Raw genomic sequence first — 25,349 nt, 5'->3', positions numbered from 1 at the left:
GAAGATAAAGATTGTGTCCAAGTCGAAAAGAGTCGGGTGGTGTGATATTATCGAAAGAAGTAGCGTAGGAGAAACTTGGGTGAAAAGGCTGAACTTGTGTTGAGCCTTTTTATTACGAGATGAGTGTCGATAGGGTAAAATGAGTTGATAGAGAAGGATTTGCTTGGCGATCTCCTGCTTTGGTCGTATGATGGTGTGCTATGTGTGCTATCGATGATGATGATATGAACAATGGTGGTACTATAGTGTATCGCGAGTAAATGACAAAGAGAGGGAGAATTGCTGTGTGATATTTTCGATATGTACTGCGGATTACGAGTATCCCATCTGCGGGTCAAGTGGTGTACTCTGTGGTTGCGGTTTACGGAGATGTCCTCTTTCGTTCGTACGCTGCGATAGGCAGTTGTATATTGTCGACCGACAGCTCCAGCTTGATATGAAGGAATGTCGCTTGCTACCATCCATCTGTACGAGTGAGCCTTCGGACTCGCACCACCACACCCCGTCCATGCATATGATCCGTCTGCATTCAAGGATGGATGTACTGTTTTTTTTTGCCAAGAAGGGTATACACGATGACCACGTTGTTCACTGTCTTCCATAGTAGGAACGAGGGCCTGTGCGATGTGACGTCAATTACTCATAGTCCGTACTGAGCCGTTCCTAACTCATGTTGCTGTCGTGATCAACCAAAGACCGAATATGAATCTCGCTGCATGCCTCTCTCTTCCTCTCTCTCTCCTTCGCTAAGCATGCATAGTAACCTGGTCGTGGATGCTGCTGAGCAGTAGTCGGGTTACAGTCCTTTATATGAGAATCTCAGGACACGAAGGCTAACTTACATGTAATTTACATGTATTTATCCGCAACCGATTCCAGGAATTCCCTTCTTCGCATTTTACCCATGTCCGATTCACAGGGAACATGACAACCATCGTAAGAGGCGTTACCTCCACCACATACCACAGTCTTTTGTGAATGCGGGACTAATCATTTGTTCTTGTTGGTTGCAGCAGAGACAGCCGCTTTTATGCATATAAGTATCCCGATGTTTACGATCCTGCCAAAGCAACACAATTGAGAGCTGGCAGCTCAATGAAGGTGGAGGAATGCGAAATACAGTATTGGGCAGCACTACAAGCACCAGGCCGGTATTTACGGAAGGTGCGCAATCATCGCCTTGTCCGCGATGTCCGAGCAAGTCAATTTGCGGCCGCCGTCCATACTCGCGGAAAGTCCATTCTTGGCTCTTGGACAAAAGTGAAACGTATCACCTTCATAAGAATGACGGCATGACACATAGACGAGGTTCAAATATGGTTGTTTCATGTATTCACTGCTGATTGCTTTGTACGTATCATTCGTGTTGCTGAAGTCAATGCTCCATTATATCATACTTCCCTCCTTCACATATGAAATTGCCATGATTAGAATCAGGTGTGACAACGCTATGACTGACACGCCCGAGTATACAGAATGTTTGCTGATCTGCTCGAAGGGGACAGGTAGAAGCGATTTGTTGTTGATAACACACGGCGGTCGTCACAACGAGCATCTCCCGCTGTAGATACAATTCACAAAGACAGACACTCATATCATATCTCTGCGCAACACTCGATATACATGCATACTGAAAGTATCATATATGTCTTTGGAAGGGATTCTTGCCTGAAACGACCACCCAGCGGTGAGAGGGGAAGGAAGTATGCCACACTTTGCTTAAATATGGCTCCCCTTTAAGCCCAAAGTGCGAGACACGTCCACCTATCATCAACAATCCTCAGGTCTCTTCTCGCATCTCTCAAGGCTCAACACGTCTTGTACACCCTCATCTTCTATCGTATCGCCATAAAACACGATGGGAGAGCCAGCACAATCCCCTAGTGAGCAGAATGGTAGTCTGGCCACTCCGCCTGCTGCTGAGCCGGCCCAATCGTCTGGCGGTTTGGAAACACCTGTGAAGGATGTCAACATAGGATTAGGAATACAGAATGGACCGCCTACACCAGTCAAGGAACTTCCACCTGCGCCATCGGCCAAAGACCCTCAGCCGAATGAAGAAGATCAGGATCAACCTATAGCACCCTTGAGTCCATCAGAGATCCCACTGTCACCTCCCCCTCCACCCCCTAAACCCTCGAAAGGAATACCCATCATCAACGAGAACGAGAGTAAGGAGACGTTGCAAGATGTCGAACTTAGTAGGACCGGAACGCCAACTAGATCAGCTAGTATCGTGTCTTCTCAACGACCCGAAGCATCCATTAGAAGGGATAGTGAAGGACCTGTGACCTCATCTTCAAGGAGAGTTTCTAATCAAGCTTCCACCTCGGTGACCTCCCTGCATTCCATAACTTCAACTCCATCCTCTCGACCTCGCTCGACTCGGCCCATTACTACACAGGGCAGTATAAGCGAAGGATCTCATTCTCGAAGGGACAGCACCATGACACTATCCATGAGTCATACAATGTCTTTACCACCCAACACACCAGGATTACATCAACTGTCCACAGTACTTATCATGCCGCCTTTACAGTTATTGGTAGACTCGAAAGAAGCCAAGAAATCAGCTTCGTTCCGTGCAGCATCTCAGAAAGCTCTGGAATTATGTCAGGTGTCGGGCAATGGTGAAGGATCATCTTCTGCTTATCTACATCCTAGAGAAATATTCGAACCTCTCAGATTGGCTATATCCAATCCCCAAACGACATCCGTTCCAATTCTCATCACTTCCCTCGACCTACTTTCGAAATTGATCTCACATTCGTTCTTCAGTGAACCTAATGGACCACCTAAAGGGATGTCACCCTTACCAGACCTAATAACACATACCATCACACTCTCATATTCCGAAAATTCACCTCCTCAAGTCGCCTTGCAAGTGGTAAAAGCTCTGATGGCTATAGTACTATCCACGGATAAGGGAATGTTAGTCCATCAATCATCGTTATTGAAAGCTGTCCGAACGGTATATAACGTTTTCCTATTATCGAACGACGCGGCGAATCAGGTTGTAGCTCAAGGTGGATTAACACAGATGGTACACCATGTTTTCGGTAGGGTGATCAGACCAGAGATGAAGACTATCTCGGCGTCTGGTAGTTTATCGGGTAGAAGAAGTACGATCGGTGAGAATGAAGCTAGGAGATTGGGATTGAGTCTATCAGATGCGGGTACGAAGGAGAATCAGGAAGAAGGCCAACCGCAATCTCAACCTCAGACTCCTGCTCCAGGTCAAGAACCCACTACACAAGAGGAAAAATTAACTCTGTAAGTTGAAGCTCAGCCACGGGTCTGAAATTGTGTATATTCACTTGCTGATGATGTGACTGACTCAATGTATCAGTGAATCATTCGCTCAACCCAATCCTAATGACTCGATACCTACCGCTCCAGCAGTGATAGCTTCCGATGCTGAACCTGAACCTGAGATTTCCCCATCTACACCATCCTCACCGCCCAAGTTACCTCAACATACGGTATCGATCCCAGTACCTAATGGAGATGCTCTCGACACACCTGAACCCACCTCTGCACCCATGCAAGATGGCCCTACTGGGAGTGCGGCCGGTGGACTAGACGAACAGGAAGGTACTCTTGATGCTATGGGTAGACCTATCCCAACGGAAGAGTTGTTTGTGAAAGATGCTTTCTTGGTATTCAGAGCGTTGTGCAAGTTGACGATGAAACCTTTGGTGTCGGAGAGGTAAGTTGTACTTATCAGTCGAATCCGTTAGATGTCTGCAATGAGCTGATTCGGGCGTGTGTATCATGATAGCGAAAAAGATCTCCGTTCGCATGCCATGCGATCTAAACTCCTCTCTCTACACCTCGTTCTCACCGTCCTGAAATCCCACGCCGACCTCTTCACCAACCCTCTTGTCTGTATCCCTTCCAATACATCGCTGGAGATGACACCGTTCTTACAAGCTACCAAGCAATACCTTTGTCTGAGTTTGTCTCGAAACGCTGTGAGCTCGGTGAATCAAGTGTTTGAGATTAGTGTGGAGATTTTCTGGTGTATGCTCAAGCATATGAGGGCTCAAATGAAGGTAAGTAACTAGGACAAATCGGCCGGAACCTTGCTGATGGATAATTCCACGAGTAGAAAGAAATCGAAGTGCTGCTTAATGAGATCTTCGTACCCATACTTGAAATGCGACATTCAACCATCCGACAGAAATCAATCATCTTGGGCGTTTTCATCAGACTATGTCAGGATCCTCAAGCTTTGGTCGAGATCTACATCAATTACGACTGTGATCGTGCAGCCCTCGAGAACATCTACGAGAAGTTGATGAATATCGTTTCCAGGATTGGTCAAACGCATTTCGCTCCCCCAGATAAAGAAGAGTTAGGTCAAGGAGGATCGTCAAAGCAAGCTTCAGGGTCCAATGGTCCTGCTATACCGCCTTCTCTCAGTACCTCAGCCCTGGCAGGTGATCATGGACACAATGCCGCTCACTATGCTGGATTATCTCCCGAGATCAAACTTCGTCGACAATCGCTCGAATGTTTAGTCGCCGCCTTGAAATCTCTCGTTGCTTGGTCCACATCCAACCCTTCGACTAAAGCTACACAGGAAGATCAACCTCGACCTAGTGAAGATGGATTGGGACGACATCACGCTTCTGACTCCATGTCTGGGTCAACAGCCCAACTGGCCGCTCCTACGCCTGTATGGCCAGCAGAGAATTCAGCACGAAGTCCAGCTCCTGGTGTATCATCCAATGGCTTCAACACCCCAGATATAGGTGAAGACGACGTTGGTAGGTTCGAATCGGCCAAACAGCGTAAAAATACCCTTCAAGATGGGATCAAGAAATTCAACTTCAAACCTAAACGAGGTATCGCATCGTTGATTGAACATGGATTCATTCGATCGAGCTCCCCTCAGGATATAGCCAGGTTCCTGCACTCGAATGAGGGACTCAGTAAAGCTATAATTGGAGAATACCTTGGTGAAGGTGATGAAGAGCATGTAGCGATCATGCACGCTTTCGTCGACATGTTGGATTTCTCTCGAATGAAATTTACCGATGCGCTCAGGATGTACCTTCAATCTTTTAGATTACCTGGAGAAGCTCAGAAAATCGATAGGTTCATGTTGAAATTCGCTGAAAGGTACATACACGGTAATCCAGATACCTTTTTTGCCAATGCCGATGCGGCTTATATTCACGCATTCGCCATCATCATGCTCAATACCGATGCTCATAATCCCAACTTGAAACAAAAACGAATGACGAAGGTTGAATTCGTCAAGAATAACCGAGGGATAAATGATGGGAAAGATCTACCTCAGGAGTATTTGGAAGAGACTTACGATGAAATACAGAATAACGAAATTAAGATGAAAGATGAGATTGAAGTTCCTCAAGCTACCACTTCCGGAGGGGGTTTGATAAGTGTAGGAAGGGATTTGCAAAGAGAAGCTTATGTGGCTCAATCTGAAAACATGGCCAGTAAAACCGAATCGATCCTGAAAGCGATGGTCCGTCAACAACGAAGAGGATTGATCAGACCGAATGATCAATTCCATACGGCAAGTAGATTAGAACATGTACAATTCATGTTCCAAGTAGCCTGGATGCCTTTCTTGGCTGGTATTTCTGGCTCCTTACAGGAAACAGACGATTTGGATGTCGTTTACCTATGCTTAGATGGGTTGAAAAGCGCGATCAAGATTGTTTGTCTGTTCGATATGGAATTAGAGAGGAATGCTTTCGTTACGACCCTGGCAAAATTCACATATCTGAACAATCTGGGAGAGATGAAACCTAAGAACGTGGAGGCGATCAAGTGTTTGTTGGACGTGGCTGTATCAGATGGTAATAATCTGAAGACCAGTTGGAAAGATGTACTGGTCTGTGTGAGTCAGTTGGAGAGAATGCAGTTGATTAGTAGTGGGCTGGACGTACCGGATTTGAATAGGACTTCGTGAGTGATACTAGAACACGCCGAACAATCGCCTACCTTTGGATACCATTGACGATCACTGACCGGTGAATTACCTGTACCCCTTCCATTCACCCGCAGAAGTTCATCGGATAAGAGGAAATCAACTACCATCGCTCGAAAGAAAGGTCCAGCTGAAGAAGTAGCAGAAGAATCTAGGTCTTCACAAGTGACTGTCGCTGCGGATATGGTATTTTCAACTTCGAAGAATTTATCAGGTGTAAGTATGATTAGTCCCCCATTCACGTATCGGATATACAGCTAATCTGATCTGCTGATCCCCTGTCCAGTCTGCAATCGTCGATTTCGTTCAAGCGTTAAGTGAAGTCTCATGGGAAGAAATTCAATCGTCCGGATCATCTGCTCGACCAAGGATGTTCAGTCTCCAGAAGTTGGTGGAGATCTCGTATTATAACATGGGTAGAATAAGATTGGAGTGGTCAAATATATGGTTGATCCTTGGTGAACATTTCAATCAAGTAAGTATATATGTTTCCCTCAGCTGCATTTGTATCACCCACGTTGTCTCTATTGTCAGGGGCCAATTCTGATGTGTGTTGTTACCATCTAGGTATGCTGTCATAACAACCCAAATGTCAGCTTCTTCGCGCTCGATGCTCTACGTCAACTAGCGATGAACTTCTTAGAGAAAGAGGAATTATCCCATTTCGGATTCCAGAAAGATTTCTTGAGACCTTTCGAGTATACCATCGTGAATAACAAGAATTCCGATGCTAGGGAGATGGTGAGTTGTTTCTGTACTACCATGACTTTGTCCGTTCGATGAAGGAGATGGGACTGAACAAACAGGTCTAACGGATGACTTGCCATAGGTCTTACAATGTTTACAACAAATGTTACAAGCGCGAGTCCAAAATCTTCGTTCCGGCTGGAGAACAATGTTTGGTGTATTTTCAGCATCTTCCAAAGTCCTGACTGAAAGAGTAGCGAATTACGCTTTTGAACTCGTTCAACTGGTTTACAAAGAGCATTTTCCACTAGTAGTGAAATATGGAAGTTTCTCAGATTTAACAGTCTGTATAACTGATTTCTGTAAAGTATCAAAATTTCAAAAAATTAGTTTACAAGCTATCGAAATGATCAGAGGTTTGGTACCGAAAATGTTGGAATGTCCTGAATGTCTTTTACCCCCTCAACAATTACAACAAAACCAAAACCAAAATTCGTCAAACAATAATCAGGAAGATGGGGAAGGAAAAGAGGGAAAGAAATTGTTACCTTCCGATGATCCAATGTTAAAATATTGGTTACCTGTCTTACATAGTTTTTATGAGATTATAATGACAGGAGAGGACCTGGAAGTTAGAAGATTGTAAGTCTCACATAACATCCCTCCATATCAGTCTTATTCGACCATGATGTTCTACATAGTGGATGCTGATTTGTTCTCCCTTGGTCCCGTTGACAGAGCTCTGGACTGCCTGTTCGATACGTTGAAAACACACGGTACAGGCTTCTCCATCGAATTCTGGAACACAGTCTGTCAACAAGTCTTATTCCCCATTTTCGCCATCCTACGTGCCAAATCAGATATCAGATTTAGATCAGCTGAAGATTTGAGTGTATGGTTATCGACTACATTGATATCCGCTCTGAGGGACTTGATAGATCTGTACACGGTCTATTTCCAAGTCTTACAGAGGTATCTGGATGGGTTGTTGGATATCTTAGTGGCTTGTATATGTCAAGGTAAGTTTTTCGCTCTTCCAAAATTTACCTCAATTCCACAAAGGAAGTTGCGGATGTTCACATGATTGTGTTGACTTTTTATCGAAAAATCAGAAAACGATACTCTTGCTCGAATTGGTACCTCATGTTTCCAACAGTTACTTGAAAGTAATGTTAGGAAATTATCACCTGAAAAATGGATGTCGATCGTTTCTGCTTTCGTACAGTTGTTCAAAACCACCACGGCTTTCCAACTGTTCGATCCAGTCTTGCATGCTGAAGTGGAACCTAGTGGAACGATGGATGACGCTGATGGTATGTCCGAATTCTCTCGCTCAACAGCGGACTTCCCAGGTTTCCTTGCTGATTGTTGTTCGGTCCACTCTTGTTTCAAAATAGCACCATTCCAAAAATTCGTTGCTCCCGCACCATTGGAACCCTATACCGAATCATCTCCACCACCGGCCCTTATCTCTCTGACATATGGGGAGCAACGTCGGATCTTCAAACAGATCATCGTTAAATGCGTGTTACAATTACTCTTAATTGAAACTACCCATGAACTCCTACAGAATGATGAAGTATACAATACGATTCCTGCAGAACATCTGCTAAGGTTCATGGGTGTTTTGGACGATAGTTGGAGATTCGCCAGGAAGTTCAATGCTGATAAGGATTTGAGAATGAAACTTTGGAAAGTTGGTGAGTGCCACGATCTTTCACCGCATCTCTGTAAAGTGTTCCCTTAGGTGCGGTGGACTGTATGGCACGATGAAGCTGATAGTGGACACTGAACACGTAGGTTTTATGAAACAACTGCCAAACTTGCTGAAACAAGAATCCAGCTCTGCAGCTACCTTGATTAATGTCTTATTGAGGATGTATAGAGATCCGAGAGATGCTCATAGAGCCACTAGGAACGGTGTTTTGGAGAGATTAGTACCGTGAGTGCCCATCTCTATTTGATCGGGATAATAAGACTGATGATCTTGTAGATTGGCAACGGAGATCATAAGAGATTTCATTGCTTTAGATCCAGATACTCAACCTAGAAATATCACCGCCTGGACTCCTGTGGTCATTGATATATTGAAAGGATGTCATGGGTTTGAGAATGAAGCTGTAAGTTATCATTTCAAGTGTTGTATGGTTGATTGTGCTGATTTTTCGATGTTAGTTTGAAACACACATACCAACTTTCTATCCGTTAGTAACGGATATATTGACTAAAGAAGTAGCGTCAGAGATGAGGTTGTCAGTCAGAGATTACTTGAAGAAAGTAGGACAGGTGAAAGGGTTTATAGGTGGTCCGACGATATAGCGGCATCGGACGGAACAAGATAAAACGTGTAAATTTATATATGACAGATAGACAGATCAAATACTACTTTTACTTCTTTCGTTTCTTTGGTTTTTCCCCTTGCCATTACATAGAAAGGTGATATATCACCGTCGTGAATCACTATCAACGGGGCAGATATATATGATATACATAGCTTACTGGATATGTTATATATGATCCGATCGTTTGCATCCGATCGTTTGCGTACTCAACGAGTTATCCTGTACAAGGCGGGTGTTGTTTGGTTCCTCGATTGCCTCCACCAAATGATCGGATCACATTTCCTACCAGCGGTGAAGGGCGATCATCTCTTTACTTCTCGACACATTGCCTACTGTGTCAAGCTCAGAAGCGCATGGAAGACGCTAGTCTTCAATCATGCCGCCTTCGATCCACAGGTAGGAGATCAACACCTTATGTTCCACAGAAAAAGACATTGCTGAATCTCTAATTGCTGTAGTCTGACAACATTATTGGTCTTGCACCTATCTATCGCATCTCATTCTGCCTATGCGAGTTACAACACTCCTCAGGTACCTATAATCAGCCCCGATCTCGCGTCTCGAGCGATCATAGATCATCCACTGTACCCTCCAAGAGTCAACTACGAGATACTCGAACCTAATGACGAAGAGTCAGACCCGTTTGAATTACCGGAGGGAGCCATCTTTTATCCTGTACATGTAACGGGGAATGAGCAGGAAAAGTTCAACTTGATGTTCTTTGCTGATGGATGTGAGTGAGCATCTCTGTGTCAGTTCAAAATGTTCGCAAATATCGATAACATACGAGAGATTGACGATTTATGTGTTGTGTGACATAGATACTCTGAACGAATATGATAAATTCGAAGAAGACGTTGAAAGGTTGAAGAATGACATAATATCAACTAATGGATCAATGAGTCATGTATCTGATCTGTTAAATATTTGGGCGACCTTCGGACCCTCTCAACAAGTGAGTGATAAATGCTCTGAATCACAGTAGCGTATACTCGCTGAAATAATACTGCATGAAATGTGAATGTAGTCAGGCATAGGTACGCATGATCGACCCCTCCAAGGAGCTGCATTAGGATGATATAGACCTGGATCTGAACTTAGAGCGGTATATGTCAAGTATCCAAAGAGAGCCAGGAGGGCCTGTAAGTGGTTTAGAGAGGGTGGAGCGGGTTAAGGAGGATGCGACCAGGCTATTCTACTGTGTAGGTCCATGCTATCTTTGACTAGATCAGACGACGAGATGAGGGAAGTTGACTTGAGCTGAAGGTAATGATCCGTTGTACGGTGGATTGGGAGGTGAATTCACGTGAGTGATCTATCCATCGATGTGACACAGCATGTTAACAACTACTTGTGACCCAGAATCATCACAGCATCACAAGTCAATGGACCTCAGGTACTTCGTCATGAGCTTGGACATAGTCTGATATCCGTAGGAGAGGAGTATGATGGAGGTGTGCCACATATCTTTTCGAAAAGCTTGGCCTGACCATGCTGATTGTGTATGTCGGTATTGTTAGGTTGGGTCTACTCAGGTGTCAATTCAGATAAGGTGAAGAATCTGGACAAACTGAAATGGAAGGATCTCTTGTCGACTCCCGAGCGAGCGAGAGTGGAAGATGCTAAAATGGCAGTACAAGCTTATCCGTGAGTTCTCATGCCTTCTGACAATCGGACCAATTCAACTTATTGAAGGACTTTTTCGTCTGCCAGATGGTGGGATCTTGATTCCGGACTTTTCAATGTGACTTTCAACTCTGCGATCATACCTGAAAATGACAATGTATCGTACCCCACCGCTTTACTACGAACATCACTTTCGTCCATTTCTCATCCTTCTCATATCCATTTCACTCTCAATGATGAATCGATCAATTTGATGCCTTACTTCACGAAGGATTTAGACGGCTCATTAGACAGGAGATGGTTAGATGTACAAATCCCTGGCCTGAAAGCGGGCGAGAATACCATTAAGGTGGAATTGACTGATGAAGGCAAACAAGCTGAAGCTGGACAAGGTGGGAAGATGTTGACAAGTTTGGAAGTGATCGAATATGGTGAAGAGGGACGGTGGGTTCCTGATATATTTGAGAAGCCGACACGGTCATCCAATCAACTATGCTAACAAGGATTTCAATTAGGTTTAACCATACGATAGGACATATTGGGGCATATCCGACTTTCGATATCAAAGGGCATGTCACTTTGCGACCAGTGAGTTTGGTATGTCTCCGTTAGAGTGATAAAGACTAATGATGAGATTGGACATATGCCAGACCAATGAAGCATGTCTAATGCGTAATGTGACTCATCCACGTACGTCATTTGTGTATCGATATGCCATGGTGATGTCACTGACGATCAGTGGTTGGAGTAGGATTCTGTCCGGTGTGTGAGGCCGGTCTGCGAAGAAGTTTAGAAGCAAAGATCGCTCATAAACAAGGACCGTAGGGTAGCTAATGCGCCATCGCCAGGATGTTAGGACGATTTATAGATTGACTCGGATGTAAGAAGGAATCTAACTTGATGAAGGGAGGATGGAAATGATAAAGTTCGTCTTGTAATGATAAACAAAGGTTGTCTCACCAAGTGGTACGAATTCGCTTTACTCTTGCATTGTACAGGGTCACTCCACAATAGGCTATAGAAATTGCTATATAAGAAAAACAGTATGCAAATGTGTGAGATTGTATCACTGAGATATAGTGACTACCTGTGAATGGCAATCAGATCACCAGTCATTGTCTGTATCACTTCACCCACGTGTATCTGTCTCAACAACCTATCGCTTCTACTAATCAATCTACAAGACAAGACAAGAAGATGTCTAGTCAGGATAGCAGTAAATCGAGACGCCTGAGAAAGAACAGCCACTATCTGTTTGTAAATTTCAATTCCCTTCCACCAGGAGCACATACGTTGACAGGCTTTTTTCTACGGGCGGCATCAGCGAGTAAAAAGTGTACAGAGGTCAGAGAGCGATTCTTCGACAGGTGGGTATTTTCTGCTATTCGATGTGTTACAATCCGTCTGATGCAGTAACACAACCATATGGCCTTCGCAGAGGGGGGTCAACGACAAAAACCTCATCAAGCTAGTTCTGCCGAATCGTCTTCCAGTCAGGTTCACGCTGATAGCTTGCAATCTAGTGGAGGATATAACGATCAATGAGAATCTGATGATTTACAACGATAACAATGTTCTGTTGAAAAACGTTTGCCATCGATACTCATGCTTGTGTTGTCAGTGGGACTCTATGGCAACAAAGACTTGTTAGCTGCTACGTGAGCTTGGCACTGGTTATTCCATAGGTTGTCGTCTGGCTTATAAATGCATCTACTGAAAGCTTAGTTTCAGAAAGAATAACACCTCGCTGAGCAGCTTTGATGCTTTTCTGGGCTCGAGCGAAGTATCAGGGGTGAAGAGAGTGGCGCCTTTGATAGCATGAGATACTTACACCTTGCGCGCCTCCGTGCCTTTCCCAAAGCGGCCAGAATACCTACAGAAGTGCAGTCAGGAGTGCAGCTGGAGTTGACATCACACGAAGGCTGGGTGCCAGTGTGGAGATGCCACCACAGGACAAAGCCTACAATTGAGAAAAGATGTCGAGGTGGAGAGCGAAGAGCGAAGAGCAGAGTATCCACATGAAAGGAGATATGGAAGGGTGAAACGATCACAGCAGACATCAGAGGATCACGTTTCACGCTGGCGAAAGACAAAGATGTTGGGAGGTGGAAAGGTTCTGGCATTTCCTCTCTGCATCCCAACTGCCAAGGTACGCGATGTCATGCAAGGTCATTCAAGCTGTAAAACTTCGCAGAGGGCGAGATCTGGGGAGGACAGTGTGGTCTGACAGGATGTCGAGAATTCAGAGTATCGCGCAAAAGTGAACATGGCGACTTCGCACACGCAATGTGGGCCCCTACTTAGATTACCTCCGACTTATATACAGACATCGTTTGCGATATCTCCCCACAAAAGATTTCTCTTTCCAAGTTCTCATGCTAATTTGATCATGCCAAACGAACATAGTACTGCAATGACCCTGGCCGGGAGAGGAAATAACGAAGAAGACAATGAGATAGAATTGATCAAGAACGAGGATATCCTTCGAATCGATAATCCACCTAAGCGGTCTTGCCTTTTCTGTAGGGCCACCAGTGGAGATTTTGTCCCTCGAAGTGATGACGACTTTGAGCAACAGCCCGCTGGATCAACCAGTAAAGAGTTGAATAACAAGCAAGACGAGCGTATTGGTCACCGCTTCATTGATGGTGAGGTTTACCATGTGAAGGATGATGATGTTATTATATATACTGATTGTGATCCACAGTGACACAATCACCTGTCGAAAGAGCTACCATCAAGATCCCCGATCCAAGTGAGATGACGTATTCCTAACTAGATGAGTTGTATTTACCTACAATACCTCAACCGTCATCTGCTTCCTCTTCATTCATCGCTTGTTCGTATTTGGGCTGAGCGATCTGCACTGTTGTACAGGTACAGATGAGATCGCCACACAAATATACAATGAGCTATCTCCCGACCTGCATCATATGCCTGGAAATGAATATCGACGATTGTCAGAATCATTCGAAGCGACACACAAAAGATGGCGAAGCTGGATAAGCCAAATCAAGAGTGGTTCGGTGACTCAAGGGGATTACAATCAGAGAGCAAGCTACGAATGGAACGAGATTCGCTATTCTACGAAAAATTCTCTGAATTATCATAGTAAAAAGCATATGTCTCCCTTGCTCCTGAAATTCTATCAGGAGCCTGACAGTGACGAAGACAGTGATGATGCTTGGTGACGGATAACTTTTCTCATATAATAACCTAAGAGTATCCTTTTGCCATTCTTATGGAATATGATATAAACAGTCTCGAACGGAACATTCAAAAATGAATATGCACCTTATGTAATGGCTGGGTCCTAGCAGCCCCTTGTAGCACGATCGCACTCACTGAGTTGGCTTGGTCTGCATTCAATGCAAATGACCGTCTCTATCTCTCCGGGGAAGTTTCCTGCTTAGCTTGAAAATCGGAAGGTATTCAGTGGGAGCAGAAGCCGCAACGCTCATGGTCCTTCTCAAACCCTTCGTGTGAACGTATACCCCAATGTATAGGAGTGGGACAGCTCCACGATTTCCTGGAAATTTTTTTGCTTATTGTTTTGCATTTTGCAAGGTTTGGCCCATCAGATTTTGCATAAAGAAGGATATCTGCTGCATCACTCAAAGGCGGCAGAGCTATGCGTGATTCTTGAATGTTCACTTCCGTATCACAGGACGATCACCTAAGTAGAAATGACATGACTGTGAATGTCTCATAAGGGGAAATTGACTTGAGATGTAAGTCCTTTTTCCTTTTGAATCACCTAGTGAAGTAAAGTAATCATGTCAGTAAGGTATATCAAACCCTACAATATGTCCAGTGACGAAAATGAGTCCCCCACATACCTGATCGAACTTAGCAAGGTCCCAGTGACTCTGGACTACTTCGATCCTTTCTCTGGGATCCCACCACTCCAAAAACCAAAAGAAATAATGCTGGACAGCTATTATACAACATAATATCGGGCCGTAAATCGGTCCAAGGGCAAGATATCTGTATAGAAGTCCAAAAATCAAGCATATCAACTTCCAAGCACTTCCGATGAAAAGTGAATAAGTAAATCGTAAACTCACCTAGACAACCTCTCTGCTGTACTTCTAGCAGGACTATTCATAGCTCTCTCGTACACCTTCTCAGTCCTCTCGGCGACTTCTCCCCAGGTATACATCGTCCGAACCCTCTCGTGAGCTTTGATCGGATCGTGTTTGCCAGATTTGATCGTATGTATCGCATGGGTCAAAGCTCGAATCACATCTGGAGACGAGAGCATACACATCAATCATTCTTTCGATCTAGTTACAAGATATCATGTGGAATGTAGAAAAAAATGACTGACCCTCTTCGTCTGCTCTGGCAAATTCGATCATATCTTCAGGTAAGATCTCTGGAACACCACCTACTTTCGTAGCCACTACAAACAAACCTGCTGAAGCTGCTTCGATGATTGATATGCCGAACGCTTCTGTTAGGGAATTATTGAGGTATATCTGACCTCGGTTGAGAACCTGTGCCGCATGATATACGACAATCAGCCAGACTGGTTGTATGGCCTCTGCTTGACTGACACGTCGAGGAACCACTTACATCTCTTACATCACCTGGTCTGACTCTGCCCAGTAGCTCCACTCTATCCTGTAATTGATACTTTTCTCTCATCTGTTCCAATTCAACCATCTTCGGTCCATCTCCACCGACTACGAATCTCACTTCGGGGAACAAAGCGCATATGTGCGGACACGAGGCTATGAGGAGGTCTATACCTTTTCGGTAGTATAGTCGGGAGATTACCACAATGGTTACTATAGGATTGGTTCGCATCGACCAATCAGCCTCTCTATCGGAAAGACCAAAAAGCGAGCCCATGAGGAAAGGGACTCACTGTAATTTGGATCTGTTTTTGTTGGATCTGGCGTGAAGTCCTCTGGGATCAGAGCATTAGGTATAACAGATACGAGCTCAGGATCCAGTTGAGCTCTTAGCACAGTATTCTCTCGACTACCCAGTGAGGCATCTGATTAGCAATCAAAATACTTACATTTTCCACCCAAGCGATTAAATCGTGTTGTAAGTGTTACTCACCCAGTGTTACTAACGCACACCACACCATCTGCATTCCTCAGCGCGCCCACCAAAAGCTTGTTTGTCAATACCCCTACTGCATCACCAAACCCAAACAGACTATGATCCGTGAATACCCCTTTGATGGGAGGGTCAAATAGATCTTTATGAAATAAGGCTTCATGCGCTAAGGACGATAATGATCCGTGTCCGTGAATTAGGTCGATACCCTCTTGGATCATTATATTCCTGAAATACGGTAGGAAAAGAAGGTAATTTGGGAGGGTGGCGCTAGAGGATATTGGAAGAATTGGGAGGTAGTAAACTTTAAGACCCGGTGAGAGGTGACGGATATCTACTCTCTTAGAGTGAGAGTGGGTTATCACTATAATCTAAAAAAAGACCATCAGCACAAGCCAACGATGGAGTTACTTGATGCTCTTCAATATAAATCAGTCTTGCGAAATTAGAGCAATGTAATATCTTAATCTGGTATTTATGCTTGAGGTCTACCACACCCACCTTATGTCCTCTCTTCATCATCTCTATACTTAAAGAATATATATGGCCCTCCACACCTCCAACAACAGGTAAGAAGAAATCGGATATCATTCTGACGTGCAGCACGGTAATACATATAAGCCAAAATGCATAAATCATGATATATATCGAGAATCACCTAAAATAAATAAGCTCACGCTATAGAGAGCTTCTTATTGCTATTCTTTCTCTTCGGCTTCCCAACGTTGTCTTCCTCTTGGACCGATACCTTACTTGTATCTTTCTGGTCTCCCGTTCTGACAGATTTGATCGATTTACCTGAATCTGCTTCTTCCTCTCCTACTGCATTCTCCACAGCTTGTTCGTCCGCCGCATGTGTCGCGAAATAACCATTCCTACTTTCTTCCTGATGAGCTAGCAATGGTGCAGGTGAATTTAATTCAGATATCGGTACGGGTGTTGAGGTAGGTGAAGAAGATATGGATTTAAGTGTTTCGACCATCATTTCACGAGTTTTCTCCATGAGAGCTGGGACGTCTGAAGCTGTTAAACCGGTTGTTGGAATCGGGGGAAGGACTACGCATTACACGATGTTATTTGGAGCTGTGCTTGGTTTATAAAATACAGCCAGGAAACTCACCTTTGATTTTGAGAGTGCCTCGTTTGAATCGAGTCTTACCGTCAAATAATCTATGGTAGTTCTCGCATACTACTGGTACAACAGGGACACCAGCTGATGGAGCATAAAAATTGTCAAGTCAGCTTGATCTGAGAGGTGACAGTCCAAGGAAAGCTGAACTTACATTGTACAGCAAGGTAGAAAGCACCTTTCTTGAAAGGTAACAAATCAGATTCAGCGGACATATGTCTAGTCCCTTCTGGGAAGATCCAAAGTGATATCTGTTCAATCGATATCAGCTAGGTCTGGAAAATGAAGATTACAGCTAAATTGTAAAACCTACCCTCTTGCGTTTCATGTCATCTCCAGCTTGAGTCATACTAGCGACAGCAGATTTGTTGTTGGATCGATTGATAAAGACCGTTCCCGACATCATCACTGGAACAACCAAGTCAGCTAAGCTTGTAGATCACTTTGGGACACTTTCACTCACTCCACCATCCTAAGCCTGGAATCCATTTTATGCTCTTCTTAGCCATTATTGCAGCGTGTTTAGGGAATATCCTGCCTAGATACAGGATATCGACCATACTATTGGGAAAGAATAGATACCGGCTTCAGCTATCCAGGTTTCCCTCAATGAATTGACAGCTGATGAATTTGTGACGCTTCTCGACTCACCTTTGATGATTTCCTACCATTACCATACTTCTACCCTTCTTTCCTGCCTGACCACCACCTTCACCTTCCAATTTCCATAGATATTCTTCACCTTCTACCTCAAATTTCCATCCTAAAATAGGTCCAGCCACATGATAGAACGTCCTTGCTACGTAGTAGTTTGTATTCAGTCTACGGCCGGTGAGGGTACATACTAATCCAATGACGAGGGCGAAGAAGGAGACGAGGAGAAGAAGGATGGAGTAGAGTGTTTGCTTTAGCTGAAATAAGATGTTGGCCATGATAGCGTTGAGCTGATACAGCAGGAGGAGGTGTTGAGTAGTTGTTGATACTAAGCCTCACAGGCTACTGAGCCATTATTTGAGTGTGAAAGTGATTTTCACCAGGAGATGTTGATGTTGATGGTGAAGACGAGAGGAAGAGGAAGAGGAAGAGGAATGTCGAAGTGCAGCATGTAGTATGACGACAGCTGTATGGTTGGGGAAGAAGTGGGAAAGGGTGCCTCATTCCCCTTATTCCCGCTTAACACCGCCCAGTCAGGTGGGACCACGTGGGATGAGTGGGACCGTGCCACCGGGTGTTGGGATCATCGTCACCATCTACTCGTACCATCTCTATCCCATTCAATGTCATCCACATCTACATCTCCATCTCCCTTTATCCTCTCAACATCGCTTCTGTCGATACCAAAGTCATCATCCCTCGGTGGCCGCTATCGCTGCAAGTGACCTCAAGATGTCAAGCAACTACCCCTCTCTCTTCCGTGAGTTATTTCGTAGCAAGATGACGTGAAGTGACCAATTGAGCTAATTGCCGTTGACAGGATCGGAGGAGATGTCCCTCGTTCAACTGTATATACCCTCTGAAGTAGCACACGACACAATTTCAGAGATAGCTGAGATGGGAGACTTTCAATTCAAAGACGTGAGTCAGTATCTCATATTTGATTGTACGTTCAACTAACAGACGCTCTTGTAGCTCAATCCTTCTTTGACCTCGTTTCAAAGACCTTTCACGCCTCGACTCAGGAGACTAGCAGAGATGGCTCGAAGACTTCGATTGTTCCGATCTCAAATCACTGGTCTATCACCTACTTTGGGCATCCCTCCTCTCGCCGCCGTACCACCGTTCACGACTGTCGGACCACGCGCGCAGAACGCGTACGACGAGTTGGAAGAGAAATTAAAGGAACATGAAAGGAAATTAACCGATATGAACAAATCATGGGAAGAGCTGGGTAAGAGAAAATCAGAGCTAGAAGAGAAACGATGGGTATTGAGAGAGACTGCTGGTTTCTTCAACGAAGTGAGTTCACTCTTGGCCATCGCTTGAACGGTATCTGATGATAATGCTCGATTGAATAGGCCGAACACCGTCACACTGAAATTCGAACTTCGTTCGACGAAGGCGATAATGCCCCTTTACTCGAACATGCTGCTGAATATGGCAACCTACCCGGAGAAACCGGTCTTTCCGGCTTCGATCTCGAGTTCGTGTCTGGTACGATCGAAAGAACGAGAATGCCCACTTTCGAAAGAATCTTGTGGAGAGTGTTAAGAGGTAACCTCTATATGAACTATTCTGGTAAGCCAGTGATCCACCTTGCTGTCCCTTCGCCCTCAAGCTTAATCGATATGCGGTATCACAGAAATCGAAGACCCTTTTGTCGATCCTACCTCTGGCAAAGAAACCCATAAAGATGTCTTCATCATCTTCGCTCACGGTGAAGAGCTTCTCGCTAAAATCCGAAAGGTCGCCGAATCAATGGGCGGTACATTATACAACATCGACTCATCCCAAGATAAACGAGCAGACGCTTTGAGAGAGGTCTCAGCCAGATTAGAAGATGTAGATACTGTTCTGTACAACATGGGTCAAACCAGAAGAGTTGAACTTAGTAAAATCGCTGAGCAGCTAGAAGCTTGGACAGATGCTGTCAGGCGAGAAGAAGAGATCTTCAAGACGCTTAATCTTCTCAGCTACGACCAAGGCAGAAAGACTCTTGTGGCTGAAGGTTGGTGCCCTTCGAGAGATATCTCTGCGATTCAACTGGGTCTGCGAAGAGCGATGGACACAGCCGGAACGTCTGTTCCTGCTATTTTGTCTGAGTTGAGAACACATCAGACTCCACCAACTTTTCACAGAACCAACAAATTTACCGAGGGTTTCCAGACTCTCATCGACTCTTATGGTATTGCCACCTACCAAGAAGTCAATCCCGGTTTATTCGCGGTGATCACCTTCCCTTTCTTATTTGCTGTCATGTTTGGTGATATAGGTCATGGTATTCTCATGTTCCTCACTGCTGCTGCTATGATCTTCTGGGAGAAGCAAATTGCTAAAGGAGGCGTCAATGAGAACCTTGAGACGTTCTTCTTGTAAGTCAAGTTAGTCTTGCATTATTGTGCCTGGCTGACATCTTTTGACCTTCAGTGGACGATATCTCATTGTGCTCATGGGAGCTTTCTCCATCTACACCGGTTTTATGTACAACGATATCTTCTCAAAATCTCTTCATATCTTCAATTCTGCTTGGGAATGGCCACACAACGCTACGGGTTTAGTCGAAGCTATTCCAACCGGTCACATATATGCGATGGGAATGGATCCTGGATGGCATGGTGCAGATAACGCTTTGATCTTCAATAACTCCTACAAGATGAAGCTATCTATCATCTTAGGTGTTATACATGTGAGTGCCACTTAACTGCTTGTATGTACATATACGTAGTATACTGACGTGGTATGGGTGTTTAGATGACCTTTGCAATTTGTCTTCAAGTACCCAATCATCTTCATTTCAAGAAGTACCTCAACATCTACGCCGAATTCATTCCTCAAATGCTTTTCTTCCACAGTATCTTCGGTTATCTAGTCATCTGTATCGTCTACAAATGGTCGATCGATTGGTCGCAAGCTTCGTCTGCCCCACCTGGATTATTGAACATGTTGATCTACATGTTCTTATCGCCTGGTACGATCGAACCTGGAACTCAGCTTTTCGCAGGGCAAGCATTCATTCAAGTCGTCTTGCTTCTCATCGCCTTAGTTTGTGTACCTTGGATGTTGGCCTTGAAACCTTACATGCTCTGGAAAGAACATAACAGAATCAAGGGTCAAGGTTACCATGGATTGACTGGACAAGAAAATGGAGGTGAAAGACATTCTACCGAACATCTTGATGAAGAAGAGGAAGAAGTCGGTATGGCTGTTGCTGAATCTTCAGATGAGGATCATGTGAGCTAGCTCCCTATCATGTACACGATCGAAGCTGACATTACCTTTTTAGCCGTTCGACATGGGAGATATCATTGTTCATCAAGTCATTCACACCATTGAATTCTGTTTGGGATGTATCTCCAACACGTAAGTTGGCTACCCCAAGATATGAATCCCAATCGGCTGACAAATTGGTTTAGTGCTTCATATCTTCGTCTATGGGCCCTGTCACTTGCTCACGCACAATTATCGGAAGTGTTGTGGTCGATGACCCTTGATTTAGCATTAGAGTACGAAGGTGGTGCTATTGGTGGTGGTGTCTTCGTCTTCTTCATGTTCGCTGTGTGGTTCGCCGGTACTGTTGCCATTCTTTGTGTTATGGAGGTGAGCTTCACCCCCAAACTACGCGTGCAGAATCCGAAGTCAGCTCACATCGTGATTGTAGGGCTTATCGGCATTCTTGCACGCTCTTCGTCTTCATTGGGTCGAAGCAAACGGTAAACACTATATGGCCGGTGGATATGTAAGTGGTGTTCGTTCAGCACTGTAGACTGATTAACTGACTGGACCTACTGCAGCCTTTCACTCCGCTTACCTTCACCAACCTCGGTGCCGAAGAAGAGCAATAAGCGCATCGTACATAGCTCAACCTACCTAGTAAGCAATCATCTGCAATGCGGTTACATGCATGGCCAAATAGTCTGGGTTTACGAATCGGAACTCGCGTCATTTGAATATCAACTGACTAGTGAGTTGAAAGTGCAATGGCAATAAAAACCTAGTATGATGACGCAGACGCGCGCTGAGGCTTGAATATGACAAGTGTACTCGCTTGGCTGATATCAAAATTGATTGGTGCTGGAAAGGCTGATAGAAGGTTAACATTTCTTATATCCCACTGAATCATGAACGAGGGTAGTAGAGCGGCCCATCGACTGACTGGATGCTACACAAATTCCGTTTGTTCAATTATACATCTACTCGACACTCAATAACAGTACATATCTCTCTTCTTGTCTACTAACCTGCTTTTAGCTGGAGCAACAAACATGAGTCCCAGTCGGATACCTCGACCAGGAGGTATTGGTTCACCCACAATCTCTACCTCCCCATTATCTCAATCTACCACTACCCGTTCAGCACTAGGTACTTTGGTGCATACGAGCAAAAACCCTTTCACCCAGCTCAACAATAAGAGTTCCCATGGATCGCCCACCCCTTCCAATGGTTCTGGCAATTTGAGTGTTTCTTCCAAGAACATAGCCATCAATAGAAGAAGGATCAAACCCCCTTCACCTGACTTGAATGACGACACTTCATTATCAGCTGGAGTCAGACGACCAACTCCAGCAACTAGAATACCCAGTAATCCAGGATCAGGACCAAACCAGAGGACAATCATGAGACAACCCTCTACTCCATTGTTAGTATCGAATCGTACTCCGACTCAACAGCCTGCAGGAACTCGACCGAGGGCGTTATCGTCCACTTCTGTGAATCGTCCAATAATTATTAGAGGAACTACACCTCATGCTCAGCAAGGCGAAGTGACCTCTTCCACAGGGGGAATGCGATCTCTCCCCTCGCAGAAACTATTCGAATCGTCTTTCTTCGAATCTCGCGAACCTCCTGTCCCACCTCATATTCGAGTTCGATTGAGACTGATTCATCAACTGGGTGTTGTACTGGGTATAGACGCAGTGGGTATAAGTGGGAAGATTGATATTCCTGGATTATTAGCTAGAGTGGATCAAGCGTATGATAGAGAAAAAGATAGATCGTCCCCGACCACGGGAATAGGAGGCGGAGGGGAGATGGCAGCGTTGAAGGGTAGTGTATCACCTGCAGCGGGAGGGAAAGGGGTTTTGGGTATGTTCAAGAAGTTGAGTGGAGGCGGCGGGAGGAGGGTAGATGAAAGTATGGCGGGAGGGTGTTCGTTACCTCAAGAAGGTAAGTCAATCACCTCCTGCATATACAGAATCATGCAGAACATACTAAGATAGGACGCCCACTGACGGTTGTCGCACGAACATAGGCCCAGCATTCGGTGTACCTCTTTCAGAAGCTCCGCCAGGAAGTTGGTGTACGTCTTTGATCGGAGGACAGAAACATGAATTACCTTTGGTGGTATTTACGATTGTGGAGGAGATATATCGAAGAGGTAAGTAAGGTATCCATGTGAAATCAGTACAGTATTCAAGCTTCAGTAAGTAATGACGTTTGCGAGAACGTGGATTAGGCATGTCACAACCTGGTATATTCAGATTAGCAGGTGATGGTGCTCGTATTTCCCATTTAACCAAGGTATTCAACTTACCACCTCATTATGGCGATTCGTTACCTATCAACCAAGAGCCTATACACAATTTGACTGGATTGGTCAAGCGATACGTCAGGGATTTACCAGAGCCAATATTGGATGAAAGTCTCTTTCCAGCATTCTTGGCATTTTGCGTCGGCAACGGGGATGGTTCCGACAAAGATTCTGAAATTGAAAGTAAAACAACCAAGAACGATGAATCACCAATTACAGATGGTACTCCTCCAGCCAAAGATTCAGATGAAAGTTCAAATTCCAATTCGATATCGGACGATATCCTTAAACTACCTTTAGAAACACGTATAACAGCGGCTCAAATCTTGTTAAAACTCTTACCTCCCCTTCAATTTAGTTTGTTCATCTACCTCTTAGCGTTCTTAGGACAGCTTCCCTTGTTTCCCGATAACAGGTTGAATGTCGAATCGATTTCAATCATATTTGGTCCAGCTATGTGTGCAGCTAGAGGAAAAGGTATTTCAGGACTGGGTCCAACGGTAATTACCAATGCTTCAACTAAATCCACAGGAAAGGCTACAGGGACGTTTGATCCGGAACAAGTATCGGATTTGGTATCCAAATCGCAGAATGTACTTGGATGGTTATTGAGAAACTGGGGTGGGATAAGTGAGAAAGTACTAGAGGATGATGAGGCCTTATCTTCTGGTATCAATACGTCTGGTATCAACACCGAAGATTCCATAATGGTAGGAGGTAAGGATAAAGAGAAAGAGAGGAGAAATAAGAAAGATAAACAGGTTATAGATCCCAGATTACTCAGTCCGATTGATTTGAGAGGTTCCAATGACGGAATGAGAGCTAGGAAACCGGATGCTCCTTCTGTCATCGCAAAAGACAGTATCAAAGATGATTTGGCACGATCCGAAGAACCGGTATCACCCCAATCACCAAATATCCAAACTCCCCATACCCACATTCAAGTGGGAATAGGACTACGTAAATCCTCTTCAACGCACACACTCAAATCGTCTCCTTCCTCTTCTAGTGGATTTGGATTGAAGACTTCCCCTTCGTCCGGTGGTCTGTTGGCTAGGGCTTTGAGCTCAATGTCAATATCCAGTCAAGCTCAGGGCGGTGATGGTGGGATGGGCAAAGGCCCAAGAAGAAGTGCGAGTTTTACGAGTTTGAGTAGTTTGGTCAAGAAGGTTGGGAAAGATGGGGGAAAACATGCGCCCATGCGTGAGTGTTATCAGTGCGATACTACTCCTTTCTCTGTGAAGTATCCGTCTGTACCGTACTTGTCCTTGTGACCCAATGTAAAATTCACGCTAATGATACATCACCTTCGAATAGCAACGAGATCATTGAGTGACGATAGAGATAACGGTTCGTTCTTCACATTTTTGCCACTGTGCAAAGAAGTTCACATGTTTGACTCCCCCTTGATAGCCCACTCCACTGTCAATCCACAAATCACCACAGTCTTAGGATCCCTACACGATCTTCTAGTATCAAAGGACAAACAGATTGAAAGAGACGCAAGGGAATTAGCCTTACTCCGACATACTTTATTGGAGATGGACGAGAAGCTTCAAAAAGCCACTTTGGCTTCACCCTTACCTGGTCCGGTGGGTATCAACGGATGTACCTGTCCTATTCATCCCAATGCTACTATTACCCATCAACCTATCGATAAAGAAGCTACACCTGAGATAACCATCACTTCCACTCCTTCATCGAAGACCATCCCCGTATCCAACTCGTACACCAATCTGAACAAGGAAATCAACGATCTACAGACTCAACTCTCCACGGCACTAGCCGGTCTGGAAACATCCCGCTTGACTACGCGTAGACAAGCTGAGAAGATTTTGGTATTAGAAGCGAAGAGTTCAAGATTTGATAGTGAGCGGAAGATGGAAATTGGGAAACTTCAAGTTGCCCTTGCGCTAGAACAGGCTAGATCGGTGGGGTTGATTGAGGAGAGGGATTTGGCGAGAGAGAGATTGGAAAAGGTTAAGACTACCTTGTTCAGCGTTGCTTAATCTCAAATTTGTTTTTCTCTATGATTGTCCGCTTCATCGATGCATCGGTATGTACTGCAATTGCCCTCGTTTCCGCAGGCAAGACTCCGATAGCTTTGCAAAAGATGTCAAAAAAAAAAGTCTTCGAAAGAATCAACATTGCCAATAGGGCTTACTCCTTACTCGTACTGTATACAAAGCGAAGGGGGACGTAATAGGCCCTTCCACTTCAACAAACAAAGGGCACCTGGCATTGATAATGGAGCTATATCGACTGTTATTGTAAATAAGTGGGGATGACATTCAGTCTAATTAGCAATGCGACTCCCGAAATTCAGATATCCTTTGATTGCAC

The 25,349-nt window shown here is 44.6% G+C and overlaps 7 protein-coding genes across 7 annotated transcripts; 6 read left to right on the top strand and 1 right to left on the bottom strand.

The window, feature by feature from the left end:
* Positions 1–1,858: 1,858 nt before the first annotated feature.
* Positions 1,859–8,971, top strand: I203_102350 (uncharacterized protein; the record flags this gene model as incomplete). Its single annotated transcript, XM_065517072.1, has 14 exons — positions 1,859–3,273; positions 3,350–3,709; positions 3,782–4,055; positions 4,112–5,943; positions 6,043–6,181; positions 6,252–6,440; positions 6,533–6,706; positions 6,795–7,294; positions 7,391–7,671; positions 7,765–7,965; positions 8,050–8,352; positions 8,453–8,594; positions 8,646–8,772; positions 8,828–8,971. 14 exons carry the CDS (start codon positions 1,859–1,861, stop codon positions 8,969–8,971), a joined length of 6,081 nt encoding a protein of 2,026 aa, XP_065373890.1.
* A 399-nt stretch (positions 8,972–9,370) lies between these two features.
* On the top strand, positions 9,371–10,072 carry I203_102349 (uncharacterized protein; the record flags this gene model as incomplete). Its single annotated transcript, XM_065517071.1, has 4 exons — positions 9,371–9,390; positions 9,453–9,727; positions 9,816–9,949; positions 10,022–10,072. 4 exons carry the CDS (start codon positions 9,371–9,373, stop codon positions 10,070–10,072), a joined length of 480 nt encoding a protein of 159 aa, XP_065373889.1.
* Positions 10,073–10,103: 31 nt separating this feature from the next.
* Positions 10,104–11,445, top strand: I203_102348 (uncharacterized protein; the record flags this gene model as incomplete). The annotated part of the gene is made up of 9 exons (XM_065517070.1): positions 10,104–10,136; positions 10,184–10,196; positions 10,261–10,300; positions 10,357–10,448; positions 10,515–10,641; positions 10,708–11,064; positions 11,136–11,208; positions 11,271–11,310; positions 11,372–11,445. The coding sequence occupies 9 exons, from the start codon at positions 10,104–10,106 to the stop codon at positions 11,443–11,445; spliced, it is 849 nt and encodes a 282-aa protein (XP_065373888.1).
* A 1,564-nt stretch (positions 11,446–13,009) lies between these two features.
* On the top strand, positions 13,010–13,395 carry I203_102347 (uncharacterized protein; the record flags this gene model as incomplete). Its single annotated transcript, XM_019149728.1, has 2 exons — positions 13,010–13,268; positions 13,328–13,395. 2 exons carry the CDS (start codon positions 13,010–13,012, stop codon positions 13,393–13,395), a joined length of 327 nt encoding a protein of 108 aa, XP_019000826.1.
* A 931-nt stretch (positions 13,396–14,326) lies between these two features.
* Positions 14,327–17,754, bottom strand: I203_102346 (uncharacterized protein; the record flags this gene model as incomplete). Its single annotated transcript, XM_019149727.1, has 14 exons — positions 14,327–14,377; positions 14,460–14,607; positions 14,688–14,868; positions 14,951–15,119; positions 15,199–15,413; positions 15,494–15,609; positions 15,694–16,064; positions 16,195–16,285; positions 16,371–16,749; positions 16,814–16,906; positions 16,977–17,073; positions 17,136–17,230; positions 17,286–17,383; positions 17,474–17,754. 14 exons carry the CDS (start codon positions 17,752–17,754, stop codon positions 14,327–14,329), a joined length of 2,385 nt encoding a protein of 794 aa, XP_019000825.1.
* A 454-nt stretch (positions 17,755–18,208) lies between these two features.
* On the top strand, positions 18,209–21,321 carry I203_102345 (uncharacterized protein; the record flags this gene model as incomplete). The annotated part of the gene is made up of 11 exons (XM_019149726.1): positions 18,209–18,236; positions 18,297–18,397; positions 18,452–18,778; positions 18,838–19,057; positions 19,122–19,851; positions 19,907–20,165; positions 20,231–20,710; positions 20,763–20,839; positions 20,893–21,076; positions 21,138–21,215; positions 21,271–21,321. 11 exons carry the CDS (start codon positions 18,209–18,211, stop codon positions 21,319–21,321), a joined length of 2,535 nt encoding a protein of 844 aa, XP_019000824.1.
* Positions 21,322–21,741: 420 nt separating this feature from the next.
* Positions 21,742–25,015, top strand: I203_102344 (uncharacterized protein; the record flags this gene model as incomplete). The annotated part of the gene is made up of 5 exons (XM_065517069.1): positions 21,742–22,642; positions 22,728–22,853; positions 22,932–24,209; positions 24,324–24,356; positions 24,420–25,015. The coding sequence occupies 5 exons, from the start codon at positions 21,742–21,744 to the stop codon at positions 25,013–25,015; spliced, it is 2,934 nt and encodes a 977-aa protein (XP_065373887.1).
* Positions 25,016–25,349: the final 334 nt, after the last annotated feature.

Source organism: Kwoniella mangroviensis (assembly GCF_000507465.2).
Source record: "Kwoniella mangroviensis CBS 8507 chromosome 1 map unlocalized Ctg01, whole genome shotgun sequence".
NCBI lineage: Eukaryota > Fungi > Basidiomycota > Tremellomycetes > Tremellales > Cryptococcaceae > Kwoniella > Kwoniella mangrovensis.
Note: the sequence above shows the minus strand (reverse complement) of the source record. Positions and strands in the feature narration are given on the sequence as shown.